At 36.0% G+C, this 21213-nt stretch overlaps 2 protein-coding genes across 7 annotated transcripts in view; one reads left to right on the top strand and one right to left on the bottom strand.

Annotated features, from left to right (window-relative positions):
• LOC306859462 (synaptotagmin-2-like) overlaps positions 1–13169 on the top strand; it is a 35182-nt gene extending 22013 nt beyond the window's left edge. The window contains exons 3-9 of the mRNA XM_079400487.1: positions 442–602; positions 8526–8651; positions 9124–9291; positions 9379–9546; positions 10722–10839; positions 11775–11908; positions 11987–13169. Of these exons, the coding sequence (XP_079256613.1) occupies positions 442–602; positions 8526–8651; positions 9124–9291; positions 9379–9546; positions 10722–10839; positions 11775–11908; positions 11987–12202 (1091 nt within the window). The 3' untranslated portion in view covers positions 12203–13169. The remainder of the gene's footprint in view (positions 1–441; positions 603–8525; positions 8652–9123; positions 9292–9378; positions 9547–10721; positions 10840–11774; positions 11909–11986) is intronic.
• Positions 13170–18028: 4859 nt separating this feature from the next.
• The window catches only part of LOC306859463 (protein phosphatase 1 regulatory subunit 12B-like), a 31094-nt gene continuing 27909 nt past the window's right edge, over positions 18029–21213 (bottom strand). For all 6 annotated transcript variants that reach the window (XM_079400488.1, XM_079400489.1, XM_079400493.1 and 3 more), the window contains one exon: positions 18029–19639. In XM_079400488.1, the coding sequence (XP_079256614.1) occupies positions 19553–19639 (87 nt within the window). In that variant the 3' untranslated portion in view covers positions 18029–19552. The remainder of the gene's footprint in view (positions 19640–21213) is intronic.

Consider the following 21213-nt stretch of genomic DNA (forward strand, 5'->3'; position numbering starts at 1 on the left):
GTATTGTTAAACAGTATGTTATTTTTTTTTTAAATCATACTGTCATTGTGGATTGAGCCCCCCATATGGAAATCCTAGAATCTCCCCTGGTAATTACCTCAAGGACCAGCCATTAACAATCAGTTTTTGTTTTTTCTGTGACTAACAGACTAATAAAATTTTGGTCCACTAAGCCTCTTGTCGTCATCCAGCATTTAGTCAACTGTTAGGGGTGCAGCCCTAGTCTTGACAAACTTTCATTGTCTAGAATATGCCTGAAGCTATGGCTTCGCAGTTGCATACGCTCATACAAGCAGTGAAATTTAAGCTTTAGTTCCTGTTCTGTATTGATGAAGGCGATGGTGAAAACAAGCCTGGCTCTCTTAATGACCCTGATAAATCTGGATTTGTATTTCCAGCCTCTGTTCCTCCATCTTTCTCTGTCTTTCTCTCACTATTTAGTGCCTCCCTGGGCCATCATCGCCATCGCGATCGTAGCCGTGGTCCTCATTCTCACGTGCTGCTTCTGCATCGTTAAAAAGACCTGCCTTAAGAAGAAAAAAGGCAAGAAGGGAAAGAAAGGCAAGGGAGAAATGGGAATGAAAAACATGAAGGGAGGAGAGGTATGACCACCAGACACCAGTGCTCTTCACCCTTAAAGGGATAGTTCACATCAAAATTAAATATTTATATCATACTTACTCATGCTGATTTTTTGGCCCTGTATCTCTTTCTTTCATTACACAAAATTAGATGTTACGTCAAAACGTAAAAGCTGTTCTTTTAGATACAATGAAAGTAGATGGCAAGCTCCAAAATGATAGAAAAATTCAGATAATAATGTCATACATTTCTGTTTGTTAATCACACCAACCTGATGCTTATTTGTCTTTATGGAGCTAAGCAGTAGAAATGACCATTCGCTTTGATTGTATGAACATTCTGCTAAACATCTCCTTTTATGTCTCACAACAGAATGACTTGAGAGTTAATAAATGATGTCTAAATTAAAATTTTGGGTGAACTATTCCTTTAAAACCGAATGAAGAGACAGAAAGATTAATGTTTTTCCACTTGCTAATTTCCGTCTGTTGCTAATGAGTTTAATAGAGTTCGATACATATCTAATCTGAATCTTTCACTTGTTTAATACCTTTAACGATGCAATATATTTGAAAGACTCAGCAAAGCTTGTCTGTTTTAAAAACGGCTGTGTTACTACCTCACATATCCTTAATATAGCTTCTAGGTCAAGCAAATGGATGGTTGGTATTCTAGAAAGATTTTTTAGCCATTTAATATTCATGGAATATAAAATATTCAGTGTTGTACGTCATTTGCTGCCTGTAAAGCAGGAAAGCTACATGAAATATTTCCCGCCACGTCATTTCATTTGCCGTATAATTTGGTTTCCAAAAGAATCTATGTGCTGTTAATCTCTTGTGCTTTTGTGTTAAAAATGACACATTTTCCAGCAAATGCGCAGCAGCACTAAATCTTTTTTATCTGTGCTGGAAATATAATAGCTGAATAGCTGAAGAGTTTTGCTGTATTTGCCGTGTTGTGTCAGATCCCGCTGTGTGCTGTATGTTTGCTATTGTGACAAGCTAATTTCCCTTTGGGAATCATTAAAGTTCTGCTTGTCATATCCTAATATATCATTTTCTATATAAAAAATATATCAGAAAAAGTTAGTTGTGCATAAGAACCATCAAGGCAGGCTTATTATTTATGGGAGACCAGGGGTTATTGTAATCCCCCCCCCCCGTTCATAACCTAATGTGTACTGCATATTTATCTGCTAGATTTTTGTACAGTATAAGTGCCATTTACTGTATATGTGGCAAAAGTAACTCTTTAATAGACTTATAATGAGAATGACTAGATTTTATATTGAATTCAATATTTATATCACTGTTAATATAAATACAAATATACAAAATAATCGTAAAAAAATGCCTAAAGCACTTCATTTGGTACAAAAAGATTTAAATATGTCAACAATTTAAAAAGTACAGTGTTTTACCTGATTATTAATATTGACAAAGTAAAAAATTGGTAACTGCTCACTATTAATTATAAATCTAAATATAGCTATACCATCTCAAATCAGGCTTATACATAGTTAACTAAAGCTAAAAAAAAAGTGTTACTTGAAATAGAATACACACTAACTATAAAAACAATTATTAATTTTAGCTAGTTGCCAAAGACATTTCCCATGTTCATAGTTTAACTAAAAGATAATAATAAAAGTAAAACTGAAGTAAAAATAAGTAATTCAATAAAAATAAAACTTATATAGGCATATTTTGACAATACCTAATACAAATGACAAAATCACAACAAAATTATTAAAATAAAATATTTAGATGCCATGCTAAAAATGTTAAATATTATTTTTTGTTCAATTATACAATTTTATTATTGTTGTTATTAGTTTTCGTTATATATTAGCTTTATATATATATATATATATATATATATATATATATATATATATATATATATATATATATATATATTATATGATAATATATAAAAATATAATTTTATAATAATTATAACAACTATTGTTAACTGATGATGTCATGATAAAATTATATTTCAAAAATAATTAATGTATAATTTAAGACATTTAATGTGTTATACAGTAGCCCTCAGTCTCCCTTACTGTACAATAAAAGTGCTTCAAATGTGCTTCTATGTTATTTGCTTTTCATATTTCTTTGGTTAAATTTGATGTTTGTATTAGCCAATAACATGACGTGTTTATTTAAACCAAAAAGTGTCATTTTTGATACATGTCCATTAAGTGTTACTTGATTTCCTCTACTTGATTCTGTCTTCTGTAAGTTCAATCTCTCCCCCTCTCTCCATTTCTTCATCTCTCTATCCTTCCCGCTTTGTGTCTGATATGTGCTCCGTGTATCTTGACTGTGCTGGACCCGTCTTCTTACGGTAGGTGTGACATGGCTTGCAGTGCCCCAATCTGACCGCCTGGTGTAAGCTCAGACCAAGGTGGGGGAACTGGGCTATAAAAACTGGCTGGGAATGAACTCTTTGGCTTCTTCTTGAGTCTTGCAAGCTGCAGGGGTGCTTAGGTTGCTTGAGGAGCTAGTTTGGGGTTGGTTTGGGGAGGGCTCGCATTCCACCAGTTTGACATGCCACATGAACACCGGCGGGATGGGGAGTACCGCCAAACAAGTAGAAGGAATGGCCCTTTAGAATTGGATGTGCATTTTGGTTATGAACTTAAACTTCATCCTAGCTTACCGAGAGACACCAACACACCAATCCTCACTAACATGCATGTTGAAAGGGTACCGTTGGTGATTTGTCCTCTAAACGTTGCTCCACCTATCTCAAACCTGTCCCTTAAATGATCTCTAACTTAAGTTATGCAACATAGATGTATCTTTATATATTGCTTTCTTAAAGCAGTTAGTTGGCAGCAAAAGAAATCAAAGAAATGTCCAGATGAGGTGAAGCAGCATTTGAGACAAAGCCCAATGCATGCCCTTCATACAAGCACCAGTGAATGACCATGACTTGACTTGAGAGTAACTTTCCTGGACGACCCATTGTGTGCAAAGAAGCAAAGAAGCTTTTACTTTCTTCCTGAAATGAGATGAGTCGGGGGATAAAGTAGGTGGTGTGGGAAACAGCCGTTCACCAGGAGACCTGTTATTATGGTTTAGTTTGTGCTATTGCTTTTGTGTGTGTGTGTGTGTGTGTGTGTGTGCGCGTGCGTGTGTGTGTGTGTGTGTGTGTGTGTGTGTGTGTGTGTGTGCGCGCGCGTGCGTGTGTGTGTGTGTGTGTGTGTGTGTGTAATATTATCAGTGTTTGAACTCTTAATGTAAATTATCCTGAAATTTGAGAAATATGTTAAGGCAGTAACCTGAGTATAAATGTGTGGTATCAGTCCAGATCCACAAAAAAATGGGATCCTGATGTGCTGACAACTGATTGTCTGAATGAAAAAAAAAGATATCCCATTTTACAAGCTTTTTTTTTCTTCTGAAAATATTTAATACTCACCAAGGATGCATTTATTTGAAAATAAGTTTAATTAATTGTTTTAATTCAATCAATTGTAAATATTATTACAATTAAAAACAAACATTTTCTTTGTAAATATATTGTAAAATTTGATTTATTTCTGTGATCAAAGCTGAATTTTCAGCATCATTACTCCAGTCTTCAGTGTCATATGAGCCTTCAGAAATCATTCTGATATGCTGATTTGCTGCTCAAGAAACATTTTGTGTTATTATCAGTGTTGCCATAGTGAGACTGTTCAAAAAAACAGCATTTTTTAAAATAAAAATATTTTCTGTGACTTTTGAGAAATTAAATGCATCCGTGTTGAATATGCAAATGAAAATGCAAAAAAAATAATAATACTAATAATAATTTAATTTAATTTAAAAAATAAAACTGGTAAAGCATTTATGAATTATTTAAATATTTGCAGTTTATGTTGTGCTTTCAAAAGCAAAATTGTAAGAGCACGTCTACTTTTAAATAGCCATCAATAACACATAGTGTTTGTCCCTATGATGATGTAGTTAATATTAAGCAAACAGGGCAGTGTTAGAACTATGCACACATTGGGCTCTTGGGCTCAACCAGAGGTGTGTGTTTGGGGCAACCAATGACAGATGACATGGGAAACCTCTTTGAAAACAATCATAATCTTTGCATTTCCACAAAGCTAGTGATGCAGAAATTGCACACTTCGTCTTTGATAGCTCACTGCTCATAGATCCGAAGAGAGGTTTAATTTATCATGTTTAAATTGTCTTCATTTTTAATAGTTCCACTTAATGGGCATACATTTTACTGGTTTCTCACAAATAAAGCAGATCATAAATTTTGGACACATAACAGGCTAGTATTATTTTTCTTGGGGCAGTGAATAGCACCTAAAAAAGGCCAGGCTGAACAGGTTTAAATTATGAACTTAAATCATAATGCAATAAACATGGTTAGTCACGCTGATTTGATTACAGGGCTGTTGGTGCAAATAATTGTTTATTGTGAGTGATTGATTCCTCCTTCACCGTTTCTTATTCCATCTGCCACCTTTACTAAGATGAATGTGCTGTAACTTAGCATGACTGCCTCTGAATGCTCAATGCAAGTCTCCTGAAGTTACGTAAGAGAACCACTGCACACTTCATATTAGCAATACCGCATTAGTCTGTTACATCATTAATCATCCTCCAGATTTAATGCCAGCATCGTTTTATTCACTATGTCTTGAACAATTATGCAATCAATGAGGAATATTTTCAGACTTTGCATTTTGTGGCTTGGCATGCATGAATGCATTCTATCCTGTCAGTTAAGATATAAGAGATGGTGTTTTCTTTATGTGCGTGTGTGTGAGAGAGTGTGTGTTTCTGAGTTTGCGTGTGTTTGTATATTTTGGGGTGAGTGGTCAGGAAGGACGAATCCTCACCCCAAGCATTTTTTGTTCTATTTAGAGACATTCTGATTCAACTCTTTTCGTTCATCTTGTATTCTTGTATTTCTTTTCTTTTCTTGTTTTCCCCAAAGCTGAAGCAGACATCTCCCTCTATGTAAGCTAATATTTGCTGTTTCACTAGCATTGCATTTGAGGCTGCATAAATTCTTCAAAATGCATAACAAATCTCAGAAATGCTTGATCTGATGAACGGTCACAGCGGGGATCCAGTAATGCTGTTGGACGTTCCAACGTGGATGAGCTTGCTGGGGTCACTATACTACCCCCAAAGCAGTGTTAGTCATGTAACAGGGTTATGTACTGTGTTAACTCCTTCTCTTTCAGAGGACACAAATGTTAGGCTAGCCGAGAGAAGCTTTCAGTTAACAACATAATGTCTGGTCTACTTTACTGCTTACACCGTGTCCTAACCACCGTGATGCGATAAGATTTCAGCGACAAGCCATTTGCCTGTTCTCAAAAGAAGCGACATGGTTATGTGACGTGAAAAATCAATCAAAAATCTCAGCTAATCAGAACAGTGTGTGGGCGGAGTCTCTACGTAAGTGCACTATGCTTATAACGATTTGGATGAGTACATATTAAACATATTTGGATGAGTACATATTAAATGTTAAACCATTTTAACATTATTAAAAATACACACTGAGAGACTGATGCAATCTTTGGTATGGATACACTTGTTTGTTCACACTGAGTTCAGTTTATGTTTCTTTTAATTTATTTCAAAGCAGGGTACTGTAGGTGATTTGGTTGAAAAAAAAAATTTTTATGCTGGTTGAAAGTCTTTTCACATCCCTATAGCAATCACTAACGGTGTGTTCACACCAAAAGTGAATTTAAATTAGTTCTGTCAAACGATTAATTGCATCCAAAATTAACGTTTTGTTTACCTGATATATCTGTGTGTACTGTGTATTTTTATTATGTATAAATAAATGCACACACATACAGCATATAGTTTGAAAATATGTACATGTATATATTTATATTCATATAATTTATATTATAAATATATTTAATATATAAACAACATATTTTTCTTAAATATATACATGCATGTATTTATATATACATAATACAGAGACATAGTATACACACATATATCATGTAAATAAAAACTTTTATTTTGAATGCCATTAATCGTTTGACAGAACTAATTTACTTATTTGTGCCAGTAGATTACATACAAAGTCAATTTAAAGACGTGAATGGATGCGAGTTCACGCCGGATGACACGGATCACGCAAATTGGATGATGTGATTGCTGCAAATGCACCTTGCATATACACCTTAATTGCATCTTGCACACAAGTTTTCACACAAACATTTTAAACTCGAGTGGAAAATTTGCATGATGCGTTGCCGCGAAAAGCTTATTGACATGTCCAGTTTGGCACATCCTGTTATATCAAACAAATTGTTGTCAAAATTGTTTTTATTGATGCGAGTGATGCAAAAAAACATCCCGCGAGTAAACTAGAGCGAGAAAGGTGATGCAACTATTCGCTTCACGTTTGGTGTGCACACACCATTAGTTAAGTGCATACATAAGTCATCGATGCATTTTATTACATTACTGCAAACCGAGTGAGAATGGAAGGCATTATTATTGTACTATTATGTGCTTTGTACTGTAATGATTTCTCACCGATGAATGAGACATGAGGGAATCTGACAGAAATGTATTCAACCCTCCACCAACGCAATCTCTGATCATGTCGCTGGTTAGCCTCTGGTCTGCCTGTGCACGTTCATGTGTTTTGGAGGAGACGTGGCTTTGGAGAGTGATTATGCAAGGAGGGTGGAATCTTATGCTTTCAAAGCTAGCTTGCTATCGCTAGCCTCTCTGAAATTGCCTACCCTACCTTTAAGATCTGAGATAAATTATCATCACTTTTAGTATGGCTAAAAGGTCACTCAAAAGGATATTCAAACTCACGTTACACATTTCTAGCTTTATAGTATGTATGCTGTTGTTCCAGCCGTGAAGTCACAGAAATAGAAACTGTTAATAGAATTGTTGCTTATATAGAGTCGCTCATCACTGCAGCTGGTTAGGACAAAAACACTGAAAGATGTTTTCATCACGTCACATCTGGTTGGGACACGGTATTATTCTGGACCAAGTCTGCCAATCTAGAAAGGGAAAAAATTAAATCCTGTAGGGATTGGAAAATCTTAAAGGTATAGTTCACCCAAAAATTCCTAATTTCATTCCTAAGAACTTCCAGTATGTTTCTTTCTCTCATGTTTCTTCTTTTATGATTACACTATGACTATTATGTTTAATTTAATCTAAAAAGTCATGTTATAGTATATTTTGCAGTATGTAGCACACAATAGACAGCCTTGTCAAGTAATATTCAATTAGAGCACAGGGCACAAAAGTATTAATTACAACAGAATCATTAAATTAAATTAAATGACAATATGAGTTCATTAAGATTCATTTCAGCTTTTTTCCATTGTGATTTTAAAGAGCAGCAGGACCGTGAGAAATGATGATGTGTAAAATAACACTTATTCGGCTCTTGCACTGTGATCTTTAGTATCTGTCTGCCAAACGTTTCTTCCAAATTGTCCATCATTTTACATTGTATATATGGGCTGATATGCATATTGGCTTTAAAGCACCAACACTTCGCTTTTGTATCTTCTAAATCTTTCTTCCTGTGCAAAAGCGAGTCCTTTAGCGTCAGTCATCATCTCTCAGGGTTTTATTATACCCTGCAGACTCAGAATCAATTTATGGGCAGACTGCTTCAGAAAGACTAGAAGCCTTCTGTCTGTCTTTCCCTCCACAAAAGTAATGTAGATGATTGCAAATGGTGTCATGAAAGGAAAAGTGAAATCAAGTCATGTTGCTATGAAGGTCATCGCTAACACAGTTACATACAGTAACACCCGGGTGGTTTGACACCTGGCAAACTTCAGGTAAGCTGAGAAATTGCCCAACAAACCATGTTTGGGGAACATCATTTACCTTCCTTTGCCTTTGCTCTAGTTTCTCCTCTAACGTCCATCTGTGCTTTTGTCTCTCCAGAAACAGGAAGAGGATGACGATGAAGAAGATATAGACATGGGAATAGCTGAAGAAAAAGAGGAGGAACCGAAAGAGAAGGAGAAGCTCGGCAAACTGCAGTTCTCCCTAGACTACGACTTCTCTGACAACAAGGCAAGTCCACTTTATGCTTTACAGTATGTTTAAACATCAGTTTGAATATCTAAGTGAATTATGTCTTAATATATTGCTTAATATCAGTTGACATTAATGCCCAGAATTTCCCAGATTTGTCCTGCATACACATACCATTTTTATCGTTTGTATGAACATACTATGCTTGTATACTTCAAATGAGTTTTTTGTATTTGAAGTATACATCAAGTGCATATTTTCATGGAAAAATATATTTAATGTACAGCAAGCTGAGTGAAACATATCTCTATACAGAAACTAAATACCTAGAAGTGCTGGCATCAATTGGATACCACATGACATTTTATCCAATCTTTTAACCTTTTCACACCTTTTGTGTCAGACCACCATCATACTGGTTTCATAGTACTCTTGTGGCATTATAAAGTTATATAACAGATTTAGCTTGCACCTTGAATACACTGTGAAGACTGTCACTCTTATCCTGTAGCTGACAGTGGGCATCCTGCAAGCCGCAGATCTTCTCTCCATGGACAGTGGTGGCACCTCAGACCCGTATGTCAAAGTTTTCATTCTCCCAGACAAGAAGAAGAAGTATGACACCAAGGTGCACAAGAAAACCCTCAACCCTGTCTTCAACGAGACTTTCCACTTTAAGGTACAGCATCTATTACAGTACAGTTCCAATTTATGTCATTATCAAGTGTGCCTGTCAAAGCACTCATGAGCCAATGTTGATTTCTAGATTCCATTCGCTGAAATGGGAGGAAAAACTCTGGTCATGTCTGTGTACGACTTTGACCGTTTCTCGAAGCATGATGTGATCGGTGAGGTGAAGATCGCCATGAACACCCTGGACCTGGCACAACCTATCGAGCAATGGAGAGACCTGGATAGCGCAGAGAAAGAGGAGGTACAACTATCCTTCATCTCTCTACCGCTTCACATTAACTAGCAGCTGTCGTCCGCTAATAATAATGAGAGTTAATGAACCAGCACCTCTAAACATGCTTTTATGCCCATAATGTCACATAATGCTATTATTTTCTACCTTAACACATTTCCATTAAAACGACTGTTTGATGAGACACTGTTGGTGTATTATTCAGTCTTCATTTACCCTCATGTTGTTCCAAACCAAAGATGTTTAGCAGAATGTTCAAGCTGCTCTTTTTCATACAATTAAAGTGAAAAAACATGAAAGTGCATAAAACTACGACCAGTCAAATGTTTGGAATAATTAAGAACATTTTAAATTATTATTATTATTATCATTTTTTTTTAAAAATACAGTAAAAGCACAAAAAATATTGTGAAATATTATTAAAATAACAGTTTTATGTGAATATATTGTAAAATGTTATATATTGCTGTGATCAAAGCTGTATTTTCAGCATTACTCCAGTCTTCAGTGTCACATGATCCTTCAGAAATCATTCTGAGATGCTGATTTGCTGCTCAGTTACTATCAGTTATTATTGGTGCTCAATTATTATTAATGGTTATTATTATACAGGCCTATGCTAAAAACAGCGTTTGGATAATATTTTAGTATTAGATACATTGATACAATTTTTCAGGATTTTTTGATGAATAGAAACTGCAATGATCTTCTGTAACATTAGAAATGTTTTATAACAATAGGAATGTCTTTACTGTCACTTTTGACAATTTAATTCATCCTTGCTGAATAAAAGTAATATGTAAGATTTAAGTATCCAATTGGGCATGTCACGACTCATGACTGGACACCTAACATTGGCCATTATTGGACCCTCATATCATAATGGGATTTAGGCAATATTGTGATTAAACTTTACCTCATATAACACAATACTTTGATCAAACTAATGCAATTAAGCTCTTTAATCATAACCATTCAACTATGTGGCATACACCTATTTAATCACATCTAAACATCTTAATAGCATTATTACTGCTCTAACCAAAGTGTGCATGTGTTCAGACGTACACGGATGCCATGTTTTCTTCTTATAATTTCATAATTGAACTTTCATTTTTAAATTATTTTTCATTTTTGGGTGAACTGTTGCTTTAAGGCTCCCTGTTTCATTTTTCCCAACACAGCCTGAAAAGCTTGGAGATATCTGCATCTCTCTGCGCTATGTACCTACAGCTGGAAAACTCACCATCTGTATCCTTGAGGCTAAGAACCTGAAAAAGATGGATGTTGGAGGACTCTCAGGTACACACACACATACACTGCACTGCCTTTTCTCTTCTCTCTCTCCTCCATAGAGTGGGTGGAGATAAACTCGTGCAGAAGACTGGATGTTCCTGCACATGCTATAACCAAAAATATGTTTTGATTTCTGTTTTCTCTTTTCTGTTTGCACTTATATGTTATTTATGTGCATACATTGCACATTCTTTGTTTCAGTTTGAAATTAATTCATCATGTTTCTATCAGACATGCACAGCAGGCCTCTCTGCCGCAGCAGTGCATTTGTGTCATGCCTGTGCTGCTTTAGTGTTAGTGGTAGCCATGCAGAACAGATAGTGCTCACGTGCTGACTCTGCAGTCCTGCCTGCCAGCGCACGCGTGAGTCCCCTACAGTCAATCCTCACTGCTGCAACCTGCTGGCGGCTCTGAGAACAACATGCTGCACCAGCATAAAAGAGCCAAAACAAGTCTTAACCTTCCAATCTTCAGTAAAATTGGAGGTGATTATAGGACAGACCTGGTGTTGGTGGACTAATAGTGTAAGCATTGGGTTGGGTGTACGTTTGAAGTCTGCAAAGGTGATCCATGAGCTTGCGCTATTCCTTCAGGAGGGTTTTCTCTGTAATAAATGTTTATATATATATATAATCCTATTACTGTGAAAATCAAGACCTGAATAATTACTGTATTCAATCCCTTTATCTTATGTATTGTGTATTCATATGAATCTGTGACTTTGCAATGTGAGAAATATTCACTAGCAACAGAACTGGTTAGCCTGCTTACTAGCGTGCAGTGGGTTACAGTCTTATTTTAGTAGCATTACTGTATTAGATAGATAGATAGATGTGTATGATTTATATTCCTAGCCACACACACGCATACCTATATCCAAAAAATCATCTACAGTATATAAAAGCATGACTTCCTGTAAACTTTCTGGTATACCTCTGCAGATCCCTACGTGAAGATTCATCTTCTGCAAAACGGCAAGCGGCTGAAGAAGAAGAAGACGACTGTGAAGAAGAACACACTGAACCCGTACTACAACGAGTCCTTCAGCTTTGAGATCCCACAGGACCAGATGCAGGTACGCTTTATACAGCTCAACACAAGAGTTTTACATTTCCACGCTCTTTCAAACTTTAAGCGCCATTTTTTCTCCCAGAAAATACAAGCTGTGGTCACGGTGCTCGACTACGATAAGATCGGCAAGAACGACGCCATCGGGAAGATCTGGGTGGGCAGCAAAGCGCAGGGCACTGAGCTCCGGCACTGGTCCGACATGCTGGCAAACCCACGGAGGCCCGTCGCTCAGTGGCATCCACTCAAACCCGAGGAGGAGGTGGATGCCACGTTAGCAGCCCTCACTGCCAAGAAGTAATCCTGTTCTTCTTCCTTCCCTCCCTCTCTCCTTTCCCTCCCCCATTCCTTTTTTTCACTTTTCAACATGCACAACACATCATCTTACCCAATCAGCACTGAATTACAGCCATGGGCCACCAGACTAGAGGTATTAAAGAAGACCAGCTCAAATGAGATAGTGGATCAGAGTCTAATGAGAGAGACTCTTTCCACAGATGTTCCTGAAGACAGGCCGAGCTCATAGGTGTGTATATCCTCGAGGTTTATTCACAGAAGAGATGTAAGCTCACATTCACACCCAAATATCCAACAGCATTCCAAAGTTTTCCATCAGAGACCAGGGATAGAAAACACTGCCTCTTCCACTGCCTGATTTAACACATTCCTTCTAGATTCTCTGGTCATCTAGATGAAATCAGTTGTTACTTTTGTTGCGTCTGAAAGGACAGTGAAGAATTGTTTATCATTGTGAATAATAATAATAATAATAATAATAATAAAGTGGGAACTGGAGAGATAGTTGGACTAGATGCTCCTGCCCAGCCAGAAGGAATCTTTCAGGTGTCGATTACACTGCCTGCAAAACAACCTCTTCTTCCATGCTTCAGTTCCAGCTGTCAGCTGGCTTCTTCCACTGCCCAACATCCTAACAAACCCTGACAAAAAGGAGACAAGCCTTGAATCATCATGAAATAAGCAATTCTTAGCTGCCAGGGAGCATCGGTGTATTTGTTTCTTTGCTTTGATTTCTTGTAGTAAATGTATTCTGCCTGAGCACTTTAAATGAAGGTGTGTTTTTGTTCCAGTCAACGCTTTTATTGTTACCTGCAGTTTTTGATGTTCTGAATCCTCTCATTAAAGGAATAGTTCACCAAAAAATGAAAATTAAATCATCATTTACTCACTTTTTTGAGTAAGTAGGAGGTGTTTCAAAGAATGTTTATGCTGCTCTCTTCCATACAATGGATGTGAATGGGGACCAAGCTAAAAAAAATCTTTTAAAAAAGGCTTCCGACTTCATATGATCTGACAGACTAAAATTTTACAAAAATCTTGCTTGACTTGGAAAAGAGCAGTGTGAACATTCTTCAAAATTTCTCCTTTTGTCTTCTACGGAAGAAAGAAGGAATGTCATACGGGTTTCGAAAAACATGAGTGAACTATTCCTTTCGAGAACTTCCATCTCTTTTTGTTTTCATGTTTTATTCATGGTTTAAACCAGAAGTTATGGTTTCACCAGAGGAGCTGATAGAAGGCACTGTTACGTGTGTATTTAACTGCACATCTTACCAAACCGCTGAACTTATTTGCACTACTGGAACTGCATTCTGTACATATTGCTCTATCAATCTCAATACATGCTTTTGAGATGGCGCATTCTTGAGACAAGTTGTCAGAGTTTGCATTTGTTTAAAAAGGGAGCTGTTATCATTTGAAAGCTGCTTTAGGGCTTACAGTACGGGTCATTGTGTGAGGATGTGAATCTCAGTGAAGAGTGAAACTCTTTTGGCAATGATGATACCTTGTGATATTTGTTCAATTATTAAGTAGTTGGGAAATTAAGCAAGCCTGGATTGGATCAAGACTTTTTTGGAGCATCATTTATTGAGTAGAGACTTTTAAACCAGGCCAAAAACTACATGTAGAGAGCCAAGAATGGATTTAAGAGAGACTTTGTTATGTACATGCTGTAACCCATTAAAAACAACTAACATTTTCATAAGGAAACGTCTCTTTAGCAGCTTTTATCCTGCTCCACTATCTCATCACCGCAACATTACTCTACTGCCACACTGTATCGTCATTTATCCAGTTACTTTTAGGGTTAAAATGAAAAGTCTGTCATTGTAAAATTTTAAACTTGTATGAATTTCTGTCTAACGCACAATAAAAGTAACTCTACTCATGCTTTATATTCAAAGTCTTTAGAAATCCCATAATAGCTTTGTGTGAGGAACAGAAATTTACATAGATCACCCAAAAGTGAAAATTCTGTCATCATTTACTCACCCTCATCTCATTCCAAACCTGTATGATGTTTTTCCCTTCTGTGTAACACAGAAGATGATATTTTAAAGACTGTTTTGTATTCGCCCATTCAGTTAAAGTCAGTAAGCTCCAAACCAAGACTTTCATCGTATGAGAAACAAATTTCTTCTTTTGTGTTCTGCAGAAGAAGGAAAGTCATACAAGTAAACAATAACGGAATTTTCCATTTTGGATAAACATTCCATTTAAGTTTTAAATATTGACAGTTGAAGCCATTGTATGTCATGCAAACATAAAAATCTTCATTTAAAAGTCGCTTCAGTGACGTTCCCGTATGAGATTCCCCTGAATAAAACAGAAGCTGCTCTTCTGACAGGCTGTGTTCAGTCGCAATAACTCTATTGTTCGATTGTGAAATAGCAGGTATTTCCATCCACATTCACAGTGCAATTAGACATTTTCATGTCTTTTTGCAGGTCTAATGAATGTGTGGTTATTTATCATTTGTTTATGTGGGATCATGCTTTTTTTCCCCTCTAGTATCGTATCGAAGCCTCATTTGTTCTGGTGCAATCTCTTACACAGATGTCCCTTATTTCGAAGAACTTTCACAAAAAAATGACAACTCGCAACTAACACCCCCTCCCCAAACCCATAGGCGTGTAGTTTGATCTATATATGCATAGTTCCTACTTTATGATACTGCATGTTACAGTACAAAAAGATGTGCATGTTTCAGAGATGAAGCAAAAAAAATATATTGTGTACCTAAGTAGGTGTTCTTTGTCATTTTAATAACAAAACGGAGGGGGATAACTACTGTGTATATTTTCTAATCAAATCAAATATGTATTTATTTTCTGTGAGTGGGTACTGGAGAGAATATGAAGACTAGACTAGACTAATCGTCATTTTCAGATTCAATCCATGCCTGGACATCAAGAGCAAATACTGTATGTTAAGTGCTTTGTGTGAACTAATATAGAATGAAAACGTAGCCGCATGCTTGCCGTCTACTAATATTGTTAAGGAACAAAATGATTATGTATTTGTTTATTTATTTATTTGAAATTAGTTATATTTATTTTTCAGAGTACTTTTTGTATGTGTCTTTGTCAGAATAAGTTCGCGGGAAGTCAAAACTTCCAGCGGGGGGCTCCAAGTGGATATTTTCCCCCATTTTGTAGGATCCTGTAATCAGCAGAGTATCTCTGTTGGATCATACAGAATCATTATGAAAAAAAAAGTAACACTTTATTATCATTTTTTGTCTTTTTGCTGTCAGTGCCAATGAGAGAAGTCACGTTTACTGCCATTTTAGCTGACTTTACGTCATTCTTACGTGATTTTTTCGGACCAACTGATTTCTACCTTGGCAACAAAGTTGCCGGAGCACAATACTATCAATCATGTTATAGAAAACTTGGAGTCCCCATTGTTTTCTAAAAAGCTTTTATTTATGAATCTTTTACATAAGAACAGCGTTTAACTAGCCAATAAACCATAAGTTTGTGTGTGCGAGTGTGAATAAGATAAAGCCATAAGACGTGAGCTAAATCTTTGGAGCTCAGCTATATAGATGTACTTAAGATGATCCTTAAACGTCTATTCCTTTCATAGGCCGATGAACCTCCTCAACATTCCACATAGTCTGTGAAGCTACGGGCCCACACTGTTTCCTAAAATGTGCTAAGTTAAGCATTATTGGCAGTTCAACTTGAAATAGTCAGTCTTTCTGTTAATAATATGTCTTTTCAATGGTTTTTTATTGAGTTTATGATGATTTCAGTGTATACTGGGTTTTGTAAATGCCTTGATTTAACACAAGGTGTGCTAGGGACGTCTGTATGAACTTATACATGTGGACTTAGTTGTTGCCATTCCACTATGTATGTACACACATGCATTTTTGGGCAAAGGGCAATTAAAACCGTTTAACTATGAGAAGTTGAGTTTACCATTTTAATAATAATACACTAATTTAATATGGGATACTTAAAAAGTATATAATCTGGACATTCGGACAAGAAAATTGAACAGAACTGTGCAGAAATTCGGCTTATCCAGGTCATTTCAATCAGCATTGCTTGAGGTTTGAGTGTGAATGCGTGTGATTTTAATAATAATGCATAGGCCCTTTAATAAGGAATAATCATTTGTTGTGAGTTACTCAAGCACTGCCATTCTGCCTATATGGCAGCGTGCACAATGAACATTTATTTGAAACATTCCTGATCGTAAACCACAGAGTTATTACTTGCAAGCAAAGGTTTTTGGGGCAGTTTAAAAACTGCTCATGGATTCCTTCTATAAGTTGCTCTCCATGTATAAATCCGCTTACAAAACCAACTCAGTTGTCTTTGTAACTCTCTGTGACTGTTGTATGTCATACAAATCAATGAGAGACTGCTCTAACGCCCATAACAGAGATGTTTTCATTTTTTTTCTAGCTGATGCCTTTATGTCTGCTTTGGCGTAATCACATAGCAAAGTTCTGGGGATAAAAGAATCCAAAGCCTGCCATTGTGTCTCTTTAATTTGATTCTTCTCTTGCACTTTTCATTCTGCTTATCTAGAGTTGTAAAATGCTCTTTTTTTCTATTTGTATCTATTTGTGATCAGTTTCTTTTATTTAGTCGGTGGGAGATTGTGAGGGTTTGTCCCTCAGGCTATGTTTGTACCTGTTTCGGTGTTCTCGTGTGTGTGCGTGTGTTCATGTCCGTATTGTCGTGCCTAGTGTGGATCAATCGCATGCTTTAGCCCTTGATGGGACACTTTGAGAAAACGTTGCTCACAGACTCTTCCCACAACCCCCTAGTGGACAGTACATGAGCATCAGCAATCCTTGTAAAGACGTCAAGGGAACCAAATAGCTCTACAGATTTACCATGTGTGTTACCAGCTCTGTACTGAAACAAATGAGAAAATAAAGGCCTTTTAATTACACTTAACTCTGGATGTGGTGTTGATATGTTTGCTTTATTTCATTTTGACCTACAATTACAGCTCTGTTGGTGTCAGAGAGTTCGCAATATATAACTAGTAAACTAACAGTATACAACAAGTTCACTTTTAAGTGTTGTTTCAATCTAATTTAATGTAGTTTTTAATCTAGACTAAACTAGTTAAACTAATTGTGTACACTGTACTACTGTTACACCAAAATTTAGTCCCAAAAAATATTGAAATAGTACAAGTATACTACTAGTATATTTACTACATTAGGGGCCGGTTTCACAGACAGGGCCTAGACTAAACCAGGATTAGGCCATAGTTTAATTAGGACATTTAAGTAGTTTTTATAAATGTGCCTTAGAAAAAATCATTAATGGTGTGCATCTAAAGACAAAACAAAGGCACTGATGTATTTTAAGATCAGTCAGTGCAAGTTTCTTTCAGTTGAAAGAGCTCATACTTACATTTTAGTCTAGGACTAGACTTAAGCCCCGTTTGTGAAACTGGAAAAATATATTTGAACTTTACTTAAATTGAAGCCTTTATAGGTCTGTTGAGAAATGGCTACTTGAAACTGAAATTTAAAAGCATATCTGGCATTACACATACATTTCAAGTATGTAGCCTAGTTTAGAAACACATAAGAACACTAAAAACAAGAAATAGATTTCAGTGAAATGTAAAATGGTAAAGGTGGAACCTGTATTGTGGCTGTGATGATCATACAGGCAGGCAGAGGGCAGTACTGCACCTAAAAAGCCACTTAACTACATGTTTTGTGTTTTACAGTGTGTTTTTAATACTTAGGCAAACAACAATCAATCATAAACAAAGTGCTGTGAGCATTGGTTCAAGATTACAGGTTAAAAACTGTGGACAATGAAAAACAAAGCATCAGAAATGGCATATGTGTCATGTGTTTCTGTTTTATCCATATAGATATTCTTAATTACAAACAAAAGGCACAAATAAATATAAAACACATTCGATTGGTTCGACGTATATGCATTCTTCAGCCCATCAGGTCATATATAAACACTACAAAAATGAGGAGCATGACATCATCTCTCAGTGGGAACATTCCTTTTAGAATGTTCTGGCAGAGCTTCTGAAGATCATACTGGACCAACTGACCGCTTCAGGATAATTTGATTTGATTGATGATCAAATACTGTTTAAACGAATGGCAGTTTGCTGAAAAGACCAGAACAGTTGGTGACCAGTGTTGTGGTTTGGCTCCTTAATGTGCTGGTGTTCCCACAAGGCTTCTTCAACAGAAACCTTGACCAGCCTCACAAACAAAATTTTACTGGTTAAGTGAATGTTTGTGCTGGTTCCACTGGGAGACAATATGGCAATCTGGTTCCAAAAAGGGGTTTTCCCACCAAAGAATAACCATTTTGGGTTCCCCAAAGAACCTTTAAGTGAGCAGTTCTTAAAACATTTTTTTTCTTAGTGTGAAGAACATTTTAAGAACTTTTTTCACTATAAATAACCTTTTGTGTAATGGAACATGTCCATGGATTTTGAAGGTTCTTCATGGAACCATCAATGCCAAAAAACACTATTATTTTTAAAAGTGTAATAATATTCTGAAGAGCCTACTATAAAGAACTCTTTGTGAAATCTAAAGGTTCCAAGGATGTTAGAGGTTCTTTGTGGAACCACTCATGTCAATAAAGAACCTTTATTTTTAGGACTTTTAAATCAGCCTGAACCAGTTTTTGTTTTTTTGTTTGTTTTTTTTTCAGCAGGGATTATAACATCATCTATACTGATCCTGAAACATTTAGAGTTTAGACATTGAGAAGCCAAATGATTGGACATTTCTGCGGGAGAAACTAACACTGTTCTTACAGTGTGATTGGAGTACCCTACTGCAAACAATAAGTCAACCTAACTTATGGTGGTAAAACCAGTTAACTAATTCAGGTTATGTTAACTCAGCCAGGCCTTCACCAGCAAAAATGGATGCACAGCTCTAACCAAGTCTGTTATGATGGTTGACCTCAGCTCCACTAGCTGGTTGTCCTGTCAGTCAACCACCTGAACCAGAAATTATCTAAATCCGGCTACCACCTTATTTTGTAAGAAAGTGTATACTTGTTTTCTTCTCTGGAACACAAAAGAAAATATATTGAGGCATATTGGTAACCAGCAGTTTTGGTGATGACTTTCATTGTATGAACAAAAAAGACTGAGACATTTCTCAAAATATCTTCTTTTGTGTTCCAGAGAAGAAAGAAAGCCATACCGGTTTGTAACGACATGAGTAAATTATGACAGAATGTGAATTTTTTGGTGAGCCAAGCCCTTTAACCCTGGAGATGCTGCACCAAGAGCACGTCAATGTGAAGTCAGTGTGAAGTTCTCAGATTTGGTCTCTTTCCGTTCAGTATTTCTCCTCCTCTTTAACCAGTCGTCCTCACTTGGAAAGTTTGCTGATGACTCTGATTAAGGCTCCATTCTCATCTTTCAGCCGCTGGTTATCAGACTTGAGTTCTGTCAAAACCTGAGATTGATTAAAGATGAGAATGAGTGAGAAGAATGCATTCATTTACCTAATAATTTAGTGGTCATGTGTTTGGTCATGTGACATCAAAATAGCAGTGCCCATCAGATGGCAATACGCCATAATGTTAAAATGGTTCTTCTAGACCAGAGGTGTCAAACTCAGTTCCTGGAGGGCCAGAGCCCAGATGCAACCCTAATTAAACACAACTGATCCAGCTAATCAAGTCCTTCAGGCTTATTTGAAAACTACATGGTTTGTGTTTTGGAGCAGGGCTGTGGCCCTCCAGGAACTGAGTTTGACACCCCTGTTCTAGACCAATATTATCTTAATCTCATGTGACAGTACTTCATAATAAAGCATGCAAACATTGCTGTATCATAACACCACAGAATATGATTTTCAATTATGATTGCTTTGTAAAGGAATGGCAGTTGGCAGTGCCATGTGAATGTGAGCTCATGCATAGAGAGGTTCACCTCCTCCTACTCCAGTGAGTAAAAAAGCATTGCCAGAATTACTAAAGCTTTAACAGGAGAGCAAACCCAGCCACTCCTGACTTCATATCACATCCTTCCAACCATCGGATACAACAACAAAGCTTTTTTGTCCTCCCTTTAAGAAATAACCAGCACACACACAGAGACTCGCAGGACTGTGGGTAGTTCTGGCATTCTGAATATGAATAGGATACAAATTGGTGTCCTCCTGCTTTTAAGCCATAAAGGCACAAATTCCATGTTCTTTAGAAAGAGAATTATTAAATATGTATGATAAATCATTATTTAACATAAGATTTACATATAGCATGTAAATTGCATAAAAGATTCTGGCCTGTCAGTGGTGTCGATACTCTCAACTTAATCCAACAATTAAAATCGGTATTTGTAAAATCAGCTGCTGAACTGCATTACATTACTTGTGAAAATACTATCCATATTTTATCAAAAATATAACATAATATTTTCAATAATAATTAATCCATATTTTGTACATTTTGTATTTTTTATTATAGTTTCAGTTTTTTCTGTATTTTTTTATGATCTGTTTTTAATATAGACATCCAATAGTCTGTCATTTATGATATAATATGTAACCAGTGAGTTACATATTATATCATTATTCTGTTTTAGTTTCATTTTTACAAATATTTTTGGTTTATTTTTTTATAGCTATCCATGTGTAATATAGGCATATGTATGTCATTTATAACCAGTGAGTTACATATTGTATTATTATTCTATTTTTGTAATTTTAGCTATTTTAGTTTCAGTTTTGAATTTTTTAATGCTTATTTTTAGTCTATTTGTAATATAGGCTATCATTAGTCTGTAATGTCATTTATAATCAGTGAATTACATATTTTTGTAATTTTAATATTTTTAGTTTCATTTTTAAATTATTTTTATGCTTAATTATTTATTATTATCTGTTTGTAATATAGGCATCCAATAGTCTGTAATGTCATCTATAACCAGTGAGTATATTATATTATTCTATATTAGTTTCATTTTTACAATTATTTGTATGGCTATCCATGTGAAATATAGGCATCCAATAGTCTATAGCATAAT

Source organism: Barbus barbus (genome assembly GCF_936440315.1).
Source record: "Barbus barbus genome assembly, chromosome: 40".
Classification (NCBI taxonomy): Eukaryota; Metazoa; Chordata; class Actinopteri; order Cypriniformes; family Cyprinidae; genus Barbus; species Barbus barbus.